We start from the raw sequence: 15,216 nt of genomic DNA, 5'->3' as shown, positions 1-15,216 counted from the left end.
ATATTCATAAATGGAAAAGTCTAGATGGATCAGATTGCCAGCGAAGTCGCCAGTAACAGAATCCAGGTATTGGGAGAAAAAAGCCACAGTTGTTTAGGCAGAGATACGCCTCATGAGATTTCAAATGAAACGAACGGTGAATAGTTACGTTTCCATGATCTTCTAAATAGAGCCTTGTTGTCTTGCTTTTGGGTCCCTCTTTTGTTTCCTCTTCTTGAAAACGTGCCAGACAGTAATGATGGAGTGTTTCGAACTTTCGATGGAAACATAACATTTTCCAATGAAGCGGTCGAGGAGTAATATATACTTTCTCGAGTTTCAAAAGTTCATGAATCTCCTATTTTTCATTGAATAGTTTTCACCCGACTGTTACTTTGCAGGCATTTGAACAGGTAGATTTATTTTTATCCATTTTCGTCATTTCACTCTTTTCTACTTGCTTGATTGCTTGCCAGCTTATTACTTGCCAGCGTTGATTTGATTGTATATTTATTATCCTTTTTTAAAGAAAGATTTATTGCATGGTCATATCTTTTTAATTTAATCACAACTATTTTTAAAATCCAATTTACACCTCAACGAAACAGCTTTACGAGACATTCAATATCTCAGACGGTCAGGCTTAAGCCAGGCATCATGTCACCTCCATCGTCACTCTATCTCCAACAAGAACATGAACATAGACGACGTATACGGACACGAACCTATGATACCCCCACGCGTAATTCCTCACTGGCATCAACTTTTCGCTCTCCAACCATCAATATTAGTGTCGACTCGTTAGACAAACCACAACTTACTAATCAAACTCAACATCGACCACATCGACCACATCAATCCCACCATTCTCGCTCTCCATCCCACTCCACTCGTAATACATCAGAAACACCTGCATCGCACTCCAGATCTCCCGATGCATTTCCTCCCACGACAAGCCTAACATCCGGTTATCCTTCCGCTCCAACTCGTCTCCCTCCTTCTCCTCCTTACACTACTTTCTCCCCAGCAGACGTATCAAGAGCTTCTACACTCATTTCCAATCAACCACCACCTATTGCTCTCGCATTCCTCAATCTTCTCGACGATCTCGGTATTCTTCTTTTATGTAAACCATTACTTGAATTATGTAATGTGGAATGGATATCATTATTTGACGATATGGGAATCTTTTATCTATGTGAGCCGATAGGAGCTATTAGGAGAGTATTAAGGAAATTGAGAATTGGAAGAGTGGATAGACAGAGAGGGGGTGGAAGTTGTCTAGGGAGTGAGAGTAGTAGGAGTAGCAGGGGTAGTAGGAGTAGTAGGAGTAGTAAGGATACTTGGGAGAGGGATACGGTGTCATGGATTTCGAGTTTGGTTAGTGAAATGAGGAGTTGTAGAAGAAGTGGAAGCAACGGAAATAGAGAAAGTAGGAAACATTCTGTTAATGGGAGGAGGAGTAGAGAGAGTGAGAGGCAAAGTGCGAGGGATGAGATGAAGAATAAGAGGACCGCTGAGAGTATAAGCGGAATTGGAAGTGGAATTGAAAGTGAAAGTAAAAATGGAAATATAAGCGGAATTGGAATTGGAAGTGAAAGTAAGAATGGAAGTGTAAGCGGAATCGGAAGCGGAGGTAGAAATGCAAGTAAAAGTGTAATCGGAAGTAGGAATAAGAATAAAGGAGGAAGTATAACCGCAAGCGAAAGAATCAGCGGCACAAATAGAAGAAGAAATGAAAGAGCAGCGAGTAGTATCGCTGCAAGTCACATAGGACAGAGCTTGAAAGGTATTCCGAGGGAAAATGTATTTTGAGTAGAAGGGATCATCGGGTGTGTGTGGAATATTTAATTTTTATAGGATTATTATCGATAGATATAAGAAGTTGGGAGAATCAATCGATAGGATAGAGTGAGTGAATGAGTGAGTGAGAATTTGGGAATTAGAGAATGGAGATTGGAGATTGTATATGGGATGGGATGGATGGATGGATCGATGTGTTGAGATGTTATTGATATTGATATCTTCTCTCTTTATGATATTATCAAATGTAATGAAATGAATTGGAAGAAAGAAATTTATAGATTAATTAAATATATTCCCTCTACCAATCCATCCATCCATCCACCCCGCCCCACCAACCCACCCAGAAAAAAAAATCTCTTCAACACCCCACCCCTCCAACCACATCCCAAAACTCACTCCGTAATAAATTGTAAAAAAACTGTATAATTATAAGTAACCTAAAAAAAACAACTCATATAAGTCTTCGTGGCTCAGTTGGTTAGAGCGTTGGTCTCATATTCCTTTATAATACAATGTGAGGTAGTTGTTAACAATTACTGTGCCATCCAAAGGTCGTGAGTTCGAGTCTCACCGAGGACAGGGTTGTTTTTTTGGTGGGTTTTGGGTTTTGGGTTTTTGGGTTTGTGAGGGGGGAAGAGGGGAAGAGGGGAAGAGGGGAAGAGGGGAAGAGGGGAAGAGGGGAAGAGGGGAAGAGGGGAGGAGGGGAGGAGGGGAGGAGGGGAGGAGGGGAGGAGGGGAGATGTATTTTGGTAAAGGAGAGGGAGTGGGGAGAGGGGAGATGGAGGAGTTTATTTATATATGGATTTTTTTGAAGGTGAGAGATTTGGTGGATTGTTTTGATTTTAGTGGTACTAGGGGAGTGAATGAAGTGAATGATTGATTCGGAAGTACAATAGTCCTTTCTTGCGAAAGTTGCTGAGTTCATCAATCTCTTCTTATCTTAGTAGATGATATTGGATGTATTTTGGGGAAGTAGAAGGAAGAGTTTATGGATTGTTTGGACTATATAAGTGAAATTCAATAGACTATTTTGATTACTCGAGTACATTTGTACTAATAAAATAAATGATTCAGAAGCACAATAACCTTTTTTTCTTTTTTTGTTTGCGAAACTTGTCGAGTTTGAAGGGATCGAGGTTACTCCTCAGGTCAGAACTCTTATTGAAGATCATCATCTAGGTACTATCCTGCTGTCGACGCAGTAGAGATGATAGATCTCTTTTCTTCCTCAATAGAAGTGCTAATAATAGTAATACTCACTAGACATTGTATCACATCTAGTATCCGTTATTCGCCAATAAAAATACTGCAGCGACGAAGACTACTCATCGTCTATGAGCAGAATGACATGAAATAAGGGAATTAATCTTAATATAAAAGTTAATGAACATCTAAACTCAGATGTCGAAGGCAATATTGACTTCCTTAATATGAAAAATAGTGAAGACTGGTGAGTACATCTAAGATGAACAACAATACATAACTGTGAGGGAGTCGAGATATACTCCTTTAAATTCAGGACAGAGGTATAGGTAAATATTCAATATTTGCAAGACGAGAGGAAAGTGAGAAATTGACTTCAATACCACTTGACTCTTTTGAGGGAAAGGACTTTCTGCTGAAAAGAAGGTTTACTGACTTCATCGTTAAAAGAAAATATCAATAAATATTAAATATTTAGATATACAAAAGAATCATGAGGACATAGTAAAAGTAAAAGCAAGCGCGCAAGAATCTGTATATAAATGCCAAAACAGAACGAAGCAAGAACTCCTTGGAGAAACTCAAACATCAAACAACATAATGATTAAATACATCGATCCCTATATTATCGACCCCTAAATCAGCCCGAACCCACCTTACTTATACATGTCACACAAACCCCATAATATCCTGCAAAACATAATATATATAGACTAGGGATGTATAACGACAAAAGCAGATGCATATACTCCGTGCATGAAGCAATCGTATTTGAAAGTCTAAGCATAGTATCGCATAGCAGCAATGACCCGAGGTACATGAATAAACCCCACGAGTTATTCTGCAATAGTCCATTCTCGGACCATTACATTACGGGTAATTGAGTTGAAAGGAACTTTCCATGCATGCTGATAGTTCCTCTAAAACACACTTGTTATTGCGATAGTACAGAGGCGAAATGTATAATTTTCAACATTAACGAAACTTTTCTAGCCTGACATAGGTAATCAATCCAAGATCATTTTTTCATCGTTTCAAAAGCCTTTTTTCAAAAATCTTCATCATAAATATTCTTCTTACCACAAGAACAGATGATTATCGGATCAATATCAGAAATCACCACCGAAAGTGTCGGCGCACGCGACTTTGCACATAAACCTGCATGGACTTGATGCACACATCTCGATTACCAGGAAAGATGGAATTTCGGATAGGCTTTTTGATATAACCGCCATCAGCCAAAGGTATCCTAGTTATTGAGAAGGGTAAAAATGAATTACCTTGTAGTTAAGATGGAAGGTTATAGCGGACAGGATCAACTATTTTGGAAATGCGGTCGGCGTAAATGCCTCACTGCAAGATCTGGGCATTTGTAATCCTTTCGCTTTTATTGGATATAAAAGGTCTTGCTTGCAAACATTTGCGGCGTAGAATTCAAGATAGGGATTTTTCCTAGCGAGGCTAAGGTTACTTCGGTTGACCGCTTCTTAATATTTTCCCATGAGGCTTTCAAACCGAGTACGGATGAAATGTTGTACGGAGATTTGATAATGTAAGAACTACTGTAGATTATCGAGCTGAGGATTTAGTTGATACAGATCTGTCTAGTATTAATATAAAGTACGGCAATAATCGAAACTCGTATTCTGACTTGTCTTGGAGGTGATTTTGGGATTTACACGTTCAGCAAAATAAGATCCCAAACTTCCCTCTGTCTGTACGATTTGACTACATTCAGATTCATGCAGAATCTTGCAGGTATAGTATTCTAGAATGTTTAGATTTTCTAGATTCTCTTGGAGGAGAAAGCTTATTTGAAGAGCATGAAGACTGATAGGAAAGCCAAGAAGTAACTTAATATATGGCGGAATAATTCAATGAGTTTTGAATGGGTTAGATGATGGATGTGGCTTTTATTGTGGAAGAAATTCCCAAGGTTCGGAAGAAGAGATCGGTTGAATAGTAGTATGGAACTCCATGTGTCGTTACACATGACACATTGGCGTCAGTACTTGGTCATGATGCTAAGCCTAGGCATTGATGGTTAGCGATAATGACTGGAAATATATTGAGATTGCAATGAAACGAAGACTTTGACCAAACAACTTGAGGATTGTGTAGGTAAGATAATTGCCCACGAGCTTTAATGATTGCTCCGGAATGAAAGCTGACAAGTCATAAGAAAATGCGCGTGGTGTTCGGAGTGTCGAGTTATGCAGTCACCAATTCATTGGATGGAATAGATTGAAGATTGGAGATTGAAGGTTGAAGATTGAAGATTGAATGCAGTTCTGCAAAGATTTCAACGTATCTCATGGTCGATATGTGTACTGTATGTATGTAAATCAAAGGTCTTGAATTTGACTCCTTATGGTTTTTCACCTGATGTTCCGGATCCCCTTTCCACCATGACCCTCCGACCGTACAGCTGGTGGGGTTGATCCATCGTGGTTGATTGACCCCGCCATGGTACGTGCATATTCAATACGCTATCGGCGGTATTCAAGGATGTTTGACAATCAACTAACCTGATTGAGTCCCATGTCTAACCGTCGTCCCATCGTAAATGCGGGGAAGGGGACTTCGGGGCCGAAGGATGATTATTTGTGTAAGTAAGGTAGGTATTGTGGGATCAAAAAGCCTCAAAGTCTCCTACAATTTCTTAAATGAGCAAAAATATGTGTTGAGTAATGAGTATGCGCAAGCGGTAAAGAGAAAAAAAAGTTAATCACTTAACCTTAATATAGAATGATTTTGTAAGACGCCTTTTGACCTACTTGCTTTGCAGTCTTGGGATTATGTCATCATCACCAACAATCTGATTTGGAAGTCAAATACATAAACTGTAAATAGCTGACGGTTTCCGTAGAAGTACTAAATTGTACTATACATAGGTAATATTACCTACCTATGGACAGGTTTCGCTAAACTTTGACAATCAAATTGATGGTCCCGCGTTGTGACAATAAATGAGGCTTACATTTGAGTGATTTTCGAGAAAACTCACTAATGTTGTGGATTAGTTGTACCCGTTTGCTATAGACAAAATAGGAAGATCGAGAGAGTTCCAAAATTGAGTGAATGACTTCAGTATCATAATGGCGCCCTCCATGCGCAGGGTCTCTTGGCTGAATCTAAATGTATTAGAATTGAATAAGACTTCTTGAGATCTGCGAGGAGCAAGATACCTATCTCAAGGATACTTTGATGAAAGACTTAGAAACATATCCATCATCAAAATTCCACATCTTCGCTAGACACATTTTTACCTCGTCTGCCCTATGAAGGGTCGTTCAACGGATACAATATTGTTCCGTGTCCATCGGGTCACTACCTTTCCATTTGTCCTAGAGTACAGGCACTGGCTGACAGGTTAGCTCGGTATTAAGTCGCTGTGTTTTTACAGTATTTTGAAGCACCTGTGACTCTTTAAAAACCGAGAGATGAAAATGATCAACAGTATGTTTTCTTCTTCGGGTGACTTGGGCTTAGAAGCATTTTCGGACATGGCGGCGGAAGTCAAAAGGGCTAGATTTCTGTATGCACATCATGCATGAAATGCCCTTGTACTTCTTTGACAATGCAACATTTTGGTGTTCCCCAACTTTCTAGCGTTCCTCACATCTTCCACCTAACACACAAAATCTTCTCGGCATAATGTTTAGAGCAGATAATTCTCCGTATGGTTCAACTTTCTAGGTGGTAAAGGTCTAGATGTACTCGGTACCGTTGAAGAAGTAACTTTAGGAACCAATTGCCAGGAAGATGGATTGACGGGTTGTATAAAGCTCAGATAATGGGTGAGTGTATTGTCTGTTGGACAGATCTATCTGCAGATAAAGACCTTTTCGTGACAATATCGTCGCCTCCATTTTCGATGTCCGGTTTGATGATAATGAAGTCTTGGCAGAGGTATACAAGGCGTCCCTCAATCCGCTGTCCGTCCCGTAACAATGCAATACTGAGGGTTACTTTTCTCTTGGCTTTCATATTAGGACGCAGATTTGATCGAAGATTATTGTCTTGGCGATTCAACAACTCAACGTCCGGCGAAATATAAAAGTACCTTGTGACATAATCCCGGAAAACGAGAGGTACCATTTGGGTTGTACTTTTGCTTGGCTCATACAATGTAGCATCGAGACAATCCTCCAAAAGTAACCAACCTATGAAAGGGAGCTGTACTTGGGTAATCGGTGAGTGAGTAAAAGCATTTTCAAATCTGAAGCTGAAAGAGTCAGATATTTTATTGCGTGAGATATTATGAATTAATTGGGAGGTGGACATGCAATCATATGGTTATGTCGTATACTCGAGTAGATGAGATAAGATAGTATATATTACTGAAGAATGGAATTGAGACGGGATGGAATAAATGGAATAAGCGAAGAAATGTTCCAGAGATCAATATGTACGGGTATCAAAGATTAAAAATATATCAATTACTGCATCCAAATGACTGTATGTATGCATCCGCTACTCTTCCGTCATCAAGAGCCGGTAGGGGAAAAACATTATGTATCTGTCATTTACTCATGGGCAAATTCCTCGGCATGGAATTGCCGGTTTCTTGTCTTTTCAATGAACAATATTTCACCATATAATCGACATGGAAGGTTTCTTTGTTCTTGATTCGGGAATAGGACAAATAAAAGAGACTGATTTATTGAATTACGATACAATCACGTCTTTGCGTCTCTCATATCCGGTACTAGGTAATCTGCCATTATACAGATTGATAGATAAATGGATATCTAGATCCTCTCATATTCAAAGGAGAAAGCATTAATTATAATTCAGTACGAACAAGTACCAATACTTTACTCAATTGATCACCAAGCAAGAAATGATAATATAGTAGGAGAGGAGGAATAATTAAGCCAAAGCCACAAGCTACGCCATCGCCATCCAGTCATCCAGCCATCAGTCATCCAGCTTCCCAATTTCGAACTTCAATCAATCAATCAATCAATCGCTCAATCCAACAACCCAACCAAGCCAAAGCGATTTTGCTCGCAACGCAGCATTCTTGCTCGTATCACCCAACTACTTTTTATGTGTGACTGCGCATGCAAGGTTATCCTTGCTTTTTGCCTTTGCCTCTGCTTTTACCTTTCCAGTACAGTCCAGGTCTCACGAATCTAATAAATTTCACCATTTCTCCTCCTCCGCATTTACCAAGATTTACTTTAAACCTCTTCATTCGTTCAAATGTAAGAAGGGATTTTTCTTGATTGATCTTCCACCCCACACCCTTCCTTTTATTTGTTTCTTCTACCAAGCCTTCTATGCAGAAGCCTCGTTTTCGCATTCGCAATTAATAGACCCTATCAGATCTTCTCCTCCTTCCCGATCCTGGTCTATTCTAAGAATCCGGTCCTTCGAGTTTTTCAATACTACTGCTACTGAACTAATCATCACTACTCCTTTTGTCTCTGTCCAGGAGATTATTCCCATCCTTTTTCATCATGTTTCTTTTATAGCTGCTTGTATTTTACACTTGCCTGGAGGGAATGCGCAATTAGTCAATTCTATCGCATTGGTCGCATCGTCGAGAAGATCCATTCACGAAGACAACTACAATACAATTGAGGCAGATTAGACGTTCTAGACCTACATGATTCATGATTACTACTCCCAGACTTTTAAACGGTCTTGCAGAATACTAGTGTACCGATTGATCGGAGCAGATCCACCTCCTCCCTCCACAAGGACCCACATTATTCCTCTTTACGCTACTGCTTGGTAGTGCACAAGTCCAACCTTATAGTTCGACTTGATCTGCTGGAACAATCTTCAATTTTTAATTTTCAAAAACCCCCAAGACTTTACGCCTCATTCGCACTTTCCCAACTCCTTCTTGATTTGTCTGAATAGGGTGTCAGCTCACCCAGATTAGCAATCATGGCGACAACTACCTTACCAATTTCTCATCCAACATTATCTCCTATCTCTCAAGAAACCTCGAATGCATTACATAATATCCCTCAAATCGAATCAAATTCTGCTTCTGCAGAATCGAGTCGGCCTTCCTCAATAGATTCCAGTCAAGTCGACTCCATCCCCGAAGAGGATGAGTACGAGACCAGCAGTGAAGCTGTTAATGAGCCAGTAACTCCTACAGATTTTCAACATCCTCATCAAAACACGAGAATAATCACTGGCTCAGAGATTTCTCATGACATCATTCGCAAGCTTCCCCCAGGTTCAATTCCACGTCCTACAATTGCCAATACCATTGCAACTCCTCCACCTTCATTGAACAACAAGACAACATCATCTACGTCACAAGGAAACGTATACTCGCCCTCACCTTCATTCACGCTCCCGAAAAGATCTATATTTTCTACAAAAGATTCGGGATTGAGAGGTAAAGTTTCGAAATTCTTCAAGAGATCGAATTCCCAAACTGGAAATTTGTCAACCGCCTTAAATGATCAGACCAACCTTACGAACAATAATGGTTCCGATCCAATGTTAGGAAAAGAGCATCGTCGAATGTCAATTGGACGAACGTCAACTTCCACCACAGCGTTCAATTCTCGTACGAACACACCACCTTCGCCTAGTACGCCATCCGAACCCCAGTCTTCACAAGAAAACATATTCTCAAGTGTAGGACCGAATGAATCCTTCACAATGTCTAAAAAACAAAGATCTTCGACGGGTCTAAGCATGAGCTTAATGAATAGGTTTCAACATTATGGACCAAAGATTGCCTTTGATACATCAGCAATGGAAGACAAGAGCAAAGCCCATCAGCGGGCTACAAGCGTTGATTGGGATATTAATAGTGCTACTGCCATGGATCCATTGGTTAAGGAGATGTCGCGAGAGCCTTGGGCAATGCCAGCCGAAACTGGAATTGGTTTAAAATCAAGACGTTTGAGTATGAGCCTTCCAGATGACTTCCTTGTCGACGTCGTGGAATTGGATGAAGAATATCATCAACAAAACACATTCATAGGACGCCGTGGAAAACAAGTGGGTAAAGGTGCTACGGCTCATGTGAAGCTGGTGGTCAGAAATGGTACCAATGATATATATGCTGTGAAAGAATTTCGTGGAAAGTCTACAACGGAAAAAGAAGGGGATTATGAGAATAAGGTCAAATCTGAATATTCAATCGCAAAAGCCGCCCGCCACCCAAACATTGTACAAACCTTTCGACTGTGTACACATAATGGTAGGTGGAACCATGTGATGGAATACTGTGAGCAAGGAGATCTATTCAGTCTCATCAATCAGAAGTACCTCCACAAGGAAGACCATTTGAGGGATCGTCAATGTCTATTCAAGCAACTCATTCAAGGCATCTACTTTCTTCATAGCAATGGAATTGCGCATCGAGATATCAAACCTGAGAACCTGTTGATCACCAAGGATAGCAAGCTTAAAATTACCGATTTTGGTGTTTCCGAAGTTTTCGCTGGTATTCATCCTGGTTTTAGAGCCGCCAGAGGTGAGTGTGGAAAAGATATGACCGAGACCAGACTTTGTGCTCCTGGTATCTGTGGTAGCCCTCCATATATTGCTCCGGAGGTTCTTGCTAAGCAAGGTACGTGAATATTTTATTATGCTTTACTCATCACTAATATTGACATCCTCACTAGGTGAATATGATCCAAGACCTCTAGATGTATGGAGTGCCGCCATAGTCATGCTTTGCATGACAGCCAACGGATGCCTGTGGGAAAGGGCGAAGCCCACCAGCTCACCCCTCTACGACGAACTCGTTCGCGGTTGGAATAAATGGAACGACAAACACGACGACGCTAACATAACTGATTCGGACTATCCGCATGTTTCATTCTTTGATAAACATATTAATCCTCCCGCTCTTCGCCGCGTACTCCTTACTATGCTCAACCCAAATCCAAAGCATAGGGCCAGTATTGGAGATATTGCGAGAAATCGATGGATGAAAAATGTCGAGTGTTGTCAAGTTGATAGTTATGATGAACCGACCAAGTTAATCGATGCGAGTAAATGTGGCACGGGCAATAGGAGTATGAATAGGGTGGTGGGCCACAATCATCTACCGCCCAAGGAACATCATGGACACAAGTTGGTCAGATTGCCTGGTAGTACGGATATGTAATCACAGCACTTATATTGTTGAGGTTACATTGGAGTTCGGGATTGTACTGGGAGACGGCGTTTTTTTAGCCTTTCGTTAGACTATTACCTTTCTTGTAAAGCCGAGCGAATGGTTTGGATGGTTTCTGGAGAGATGAAAATTTACGGAGTTGGGTGTCATTATACAGCTACACTTTGACATGGAGGATCCATTGTTGCAGTTTACTATGCGACGCCGTTTGGGTGAATTGGGTCTTTAGTGTTCGTACTCATACTAATTAATGATGTGATGATAATGAGTTTCGAAGAAGCGTTTGGGATTGGGTAGGGTATCTGATTTCATGCTTTGAGAACGATATTCGAGATTCGATCATTGGCTCGAAAATAAGTAATGCTGTCGCTGTGATGGGGATATGGAGTGGTTGCGTTTCTATACGTTTGTGGTGTTGTGGTGGTGAATTGATTTGAACTGAGCGGTTTTGTGGTTTTGCTTTGGCATTGGATGGGATGATTTATAGAAAAGTGGCATGGCGTCGTTCGTACTTGAGATTTCTACGAGGCTTGAAGACTCTTGCGAATGCTTGGTGTTAGATGGGGATGGATAATCAAAGATTGTTTGTGCATACATTCATTGATCATATGAGATGAGATGGGTTGAAATGAAAGGAAAACGAAAAGCAAAGAAAAGAAAAGAAGTAAATGGATACGGTACTCGGTATTGCACGCTGTATACTCGAGGATCAATAGGAGAAGAACTTGAAGAAATCCCCATTTGATTCGGGGGAAGGAATGAAATGTAGATGGATGCGTATTGGGAGTGGAAAGCAAAGGAAAGTGAGGAAGATACTTATAAGATTCAGATTGAATATTGAAGATTGAATTGATGGATGGATGGATGGATGGATGGATGGATGGATGGAACGGAGAGATAATTAGATTGAATTGAGGGATCGTCTATCTTATATAAGCCGATCGCTTTACTTACTTACTTACCTACCTACCTACTTATGTTCCTAGAATTACATACATACGTACACACATACACACGTACATTCATACACACGTATACATACACACATACACAAATCCATACGTACATAAATATATGAGATTATAAACATAACATATGTACTAGGTATATACTTAGTTTTTGATAGTCGGTGAGCGGTGATTTCATTGGTCATTAATAATGGATGGTATTCGAGAATGATCTAGCTTGAGAGTAGTACGTATTATAATATATTTTTTTTGAAGGAAGGAAGTAATAAGTGGTTTTTGTGGAGGGTTATCTATATGTGATGTGTGATATAATATATATTCCTATAGTCCAACTTTATAATCCTGATATCAACAAATATAAAATAAATTACCAAGAAGGCACTATCATCAACTCAAAGATATCTATTTTCCTACCATAAATAACCTAACCTAACCTAACCCAACCTCTTCATCCTTTCCTCCGCGGCCCTCGCCCTCCTCTCTCTCTCAAGCCTCATCTTCATTTCCGGTGTCATATTCCTCATTTCCTCCTCTCTCTTTTCCTGTCCTGTAGCCTTAACACCCGCTCCTAACAGTCCACCCACCAGCTTCCCTTTTCCGCCTCTACTACTAAATTTCCCATCACCTTTTAATTTACGCTCTGCTTCTCTCTCTGCTTCCTCTTTAGCTAACCTCTCATCGTCTATTTTTTTCTGTTCTAGTTTCTTTTTATTCTCTTCTTCTTCTTTTTCACGCGCGTCGCGTTTATTGGCTTCTTCTCGTGACATGGGAGGGGGGATGTTTGAGTTGTCCCAGGAATATGTGGAGGGGGATGGGAGTTCGAATCTACAAACGCGAAAGGCGTCGCGGGTACTTCTATCACCGCATAATTCAAAAGGGGTTTTACCATCTCCGTTTTTAATTGTTGGATCTGCGTTTCCTTTCAATATTAAGCCCTCGACTAGTAGTTTTGAGTTTAAACTCGCGGCTAAATGTAAAGGGGTAGGAGCATGGTAATTTTGTTCCTCTGGTTGGAAAAGGAAGTTTGGCGAGAGAGAATTTGTTTGAAAATAAGATAAAAGAGCAGGAAGTTTTGAGCGACGAATTAATGATTGAAGTTGGGATGTATGTAAAAGTGCGGTTTCTTCTTCTTCTGATAGTTTGTTGTGTTGAGGTTTTAATATTGCGGCTGCTTCTTTTTTCGCGGCGAGCGATTGTTGAGCTGAGATGGCAGCGGCACGCTTGGCTGCTAGTGCTTCTTCGTCTACTTCGAGGACTTTTACACGGGTGAGCTCCACGAAAGATCGCATGAGCTCATTTTGTGTTGCTCTCCTCGTGCTGAATGGAAACCCACGAATTCGAAGATCGTTTTGTCGTAATACTTGGTCCTCGTATGGTCCGAATAGGGTACGTCGATTAGTAGTACCCGTTGCACGAATGAAAAGTAATTCAGATGTATCAATCATGCCTTTCCATGATGTGAGGAGCTGTCGTACTTCATCTGTAAGGGCTTGTTCGTTATAACGACGGAGACTAGATCCGGCACTATGAGCAGCTCCTTTTGCGGAGTCGTTGGCAGATTGAGATCCTCCTTGCTTGCGACGAGTGGTGTAGCGATGAAAAGTTTTGTGAGCGAGTACGACGGCTTCTTTGGTTAAGGGACCCGTCGTCGCCTGTGGGTTTTTTACTAGCTTAGGAGTGAGGGACACGATCATGGCAGCGAAATGACCACCTCCTATCATGCACATAAAGATGTGAGGACCTTTGTATGATTCCGCTAATGGAATACCTTCGCTATTGACCGGTATTTTGATTTGAGGTTTCGGAGTGAGCTGCTTTTTCTGGACAATTTCGTGCATAGAGGTTTCCGCTCCTTGCTCTTCATTTGTGAAAATAGCTCGATATATTCCAAGATAGGTATTCTTCGGCATCGTAGGTGTTGTGAACCATATCATTGGGGCCTTTCCAGATCCTCTTGTCCTCTTTCTTAACCCGGGATTGTCATCAAACTCATTACTATTTGACGATATAACAGCTTGTTTCTTGAGTAATGAGCTCAGCGTTGTTTCCTTGCGCTCTCCATCTTCATCTTCTTCCGTATCTGATGAATCGGACCCTGAAAGACTTTCGTCGAGGTCTCCTACCAACTTCTCGAATTCGTTTTCCGTGACAGCTTTTACCCCTCGAATCTTTTGCTTCAAATTATAGTTGTGGAAATCCGATCGCACATGGCTTTTTTGGTCTTCCACAGTATGAAAACTTACACCGCATAGTGAACAAGACTTTGACCCAACTCCTTCTCCAGTTTTAGTTGGTACAACTCGCTCGGTAGTATCTGCAGGTGAATTGGTATCTTCTTGGTTTGTTTCGTTATTGATATCGTCTTTGCGCGCTAAAGTCGACAGAATGTCCTGTGGAAGGTCGTAGACTATAAATAGTCAGCTTGAATGCTTGCATGCAAAATATTGATCGCCCTACCATATAATGGCCTTCTAGTTATATCTTCCTTTCGTTGTTCCATATTGATAACGCGAAAGCCGTTTATATGACGTGGAGTGGGGTGAGATGACTGTTTGAAGTTGAATCGTGAGTGGTGAACCGTGAATCTTGCGCTCTATCGTTGGAGAGTACTCCAATGAACTTGCTGGTGTATTAGGCGGGTAAGTGTATATTACACCAAAAGGATGTGGAAAGAAGATTTGTTATGGATGTGTGATAACTACTAGGTTTACGTACATTCTTAGTACATGCAATCTATCTGAGCTAAATTCTCTTATCTCCACGTGATATCGTGATTATCTCGGATTTTATATAATCCTAGCGTCCCCGCCGTCCTAGCTTTCATGACATCAACCATATTGATGACGTACTTCGTTCTAGGCCCAAGCTTCAATTTATTAGCTGAGGAGAAGGCGTCTGGTCAAAGCAATGAAAGCAAGGAAAGGAGTCTTTGCTCCCTCAAGTTCTGACACATAATAAGCTCTTAACTGCAATCCAAAAACAAGATATAATTTCTAATAATCGTATCATATTTCTCATGTTACTCGAGTAATCAATATTCGTGTCAATTCTCTTCATTCATTGGTAACCAAATCTAATTGCATGGAGCAAAAGTGGAGTTGATCGACATTGTATGCAGCTTTAACCCGTCACCCTATTCTTCAAAATCCC

At 40.7% G+C, this 15,216-nt stretch overlaps 6 protein-coding genes and 1 non-coding gene across 7 annotated transcripts; 5 read left to right on the top strand and 2 right to left on the bottom strand.

The window, feature by feature from the left end:
• Positions 1-636: 636 nt before the first annotated feature.
• SS1G_03459 (predicted protein) lies at positions 637-1,794 on the top strand (the record flags this gene model as incomplete). Its single annotated transcript, XM_001595320.1, has 1 exon — positions 637-1,794. One exon carries the CDS (start codon positions 637-639, stop codon positions 1,792-1,794), a length of 1,158 nt encoding a protein of 385 aa, XP_001595370.1.
• A 450-nt stretch (positions 1,795-2,244) lies between these two features.
• SS1G_14554 lies at positions 2,245-2,364 on the top strand. The gene has a single exon. It is a non-coding gene; the product is annotated as a tRNA-Met (tRNA).
• Positions 2,365-4,259: 1,895 nt separating this feature from the next.
• Positions 4,260-4,760, top strand: SS1G_03458 (predicted protein; the record flags this gene model as incomplete). The annotated part of the gene is made up of 3 exons (XM_001595319.1): positions 4,260-4,360; positions 4,445-4,540; positions 4,610-4,760. 3 exons carry the CDS (start codon positions 4,260-4,262, stop codon positions 4,758-4,760), a joined length of 348 nt encoding a protein of 115 aa, XP_001595369.1.
• Positions 4,761-5,529: 769 nt separating this feature from the next.
• On the top strand, positions 5,530-5,923 carry SS1G_03457 (predicted protein; the record flags this gene model as incomplete). Its single annotated transcript, XM_001595318.1, has 2 exons — positions 5,530-5,596; positions 5,883-5,923. The coding sequence occupies 2 exons, from the start codon at positions 5,530-5,532 to the stop codon at positions 5,921-5,923; spliced, it is 108 nt and encodes a 35-aa protein (XP_001595368.1).
• Positions 5,924-6,777: 854 nt separating this feature from the next.
• Positions 6,778-7,503, bottom strand: SS1G_03456 (predicted protein; the record flags this gene model as incomplete). Its single annotated transcript, XM_001595317.1, has 2 exons — positions 6,778-7,216; positions 7,469-7,503. 2 exons carry the CDS (start codon positions 7,501-7,503, stop codon positions 6,778-6,780), a joined length of 474 nt encoding a protein of 157 aa, XP_001595367.1.
• Positions 7,504-8,892: 1,389 nt separating this feature from the next.
• SS1G_03455 (hypothetical protein) lies at positions 8,893-11,089 on the top strand (the record flags this gene model as incomplete). The annotated part of the gene is made up of 2 exons (XM_001595316.1): positions 8,893-10,546; positions 10,602-11,089. 2 exons carry the CDS (start codon positions 8,893-8,895, stop codon positions 11,087-11,089), a joined length of 2,142 nt encoding a protein of 713 aa, XP_001595366.1.
• Positions 11,090-12,500: 1,411 nt separating this feature from the next.
• Positions 12,501-14,566, bottom strand: SS1G_03454 (hypothetical protein; the record flags this gene model as incomplete). The annotated part of the gene is made up of 2 exons (XM_001595315.1): positions 12,501-14,473; positions 14,524-14,566. 2 exons carry the CDS (start codon positions 14,564-14,566, stop codon positions 12,501-12,503), a joined length of 2,016 nt encoding a protein of 671 aa, XP_001595365.1.
• Positions 14,567-15,216: the final 650 nt, after the last annotated feature.

This window comes from Sclerotinia sclerotiorum, genomic scaffold (genome assembly GCF_000146945.2).
Source record: "Sclerotinia sclerotiorum 1980 UF-70 scaffold_4 genomic scaffold, whole genome shotgun sequence".
NCBI lineage: Eukaryota > Fungi > Ascomycota > Leotiomycetes > Helotiales > Sclerotiniaceae > Sclerotinia > Sclerotinia sclerotiorum.
Note: the sequence above shows the minus strand (reverse complement) of the source record. Positions and strands in the feature narration are given on the sequence as shown.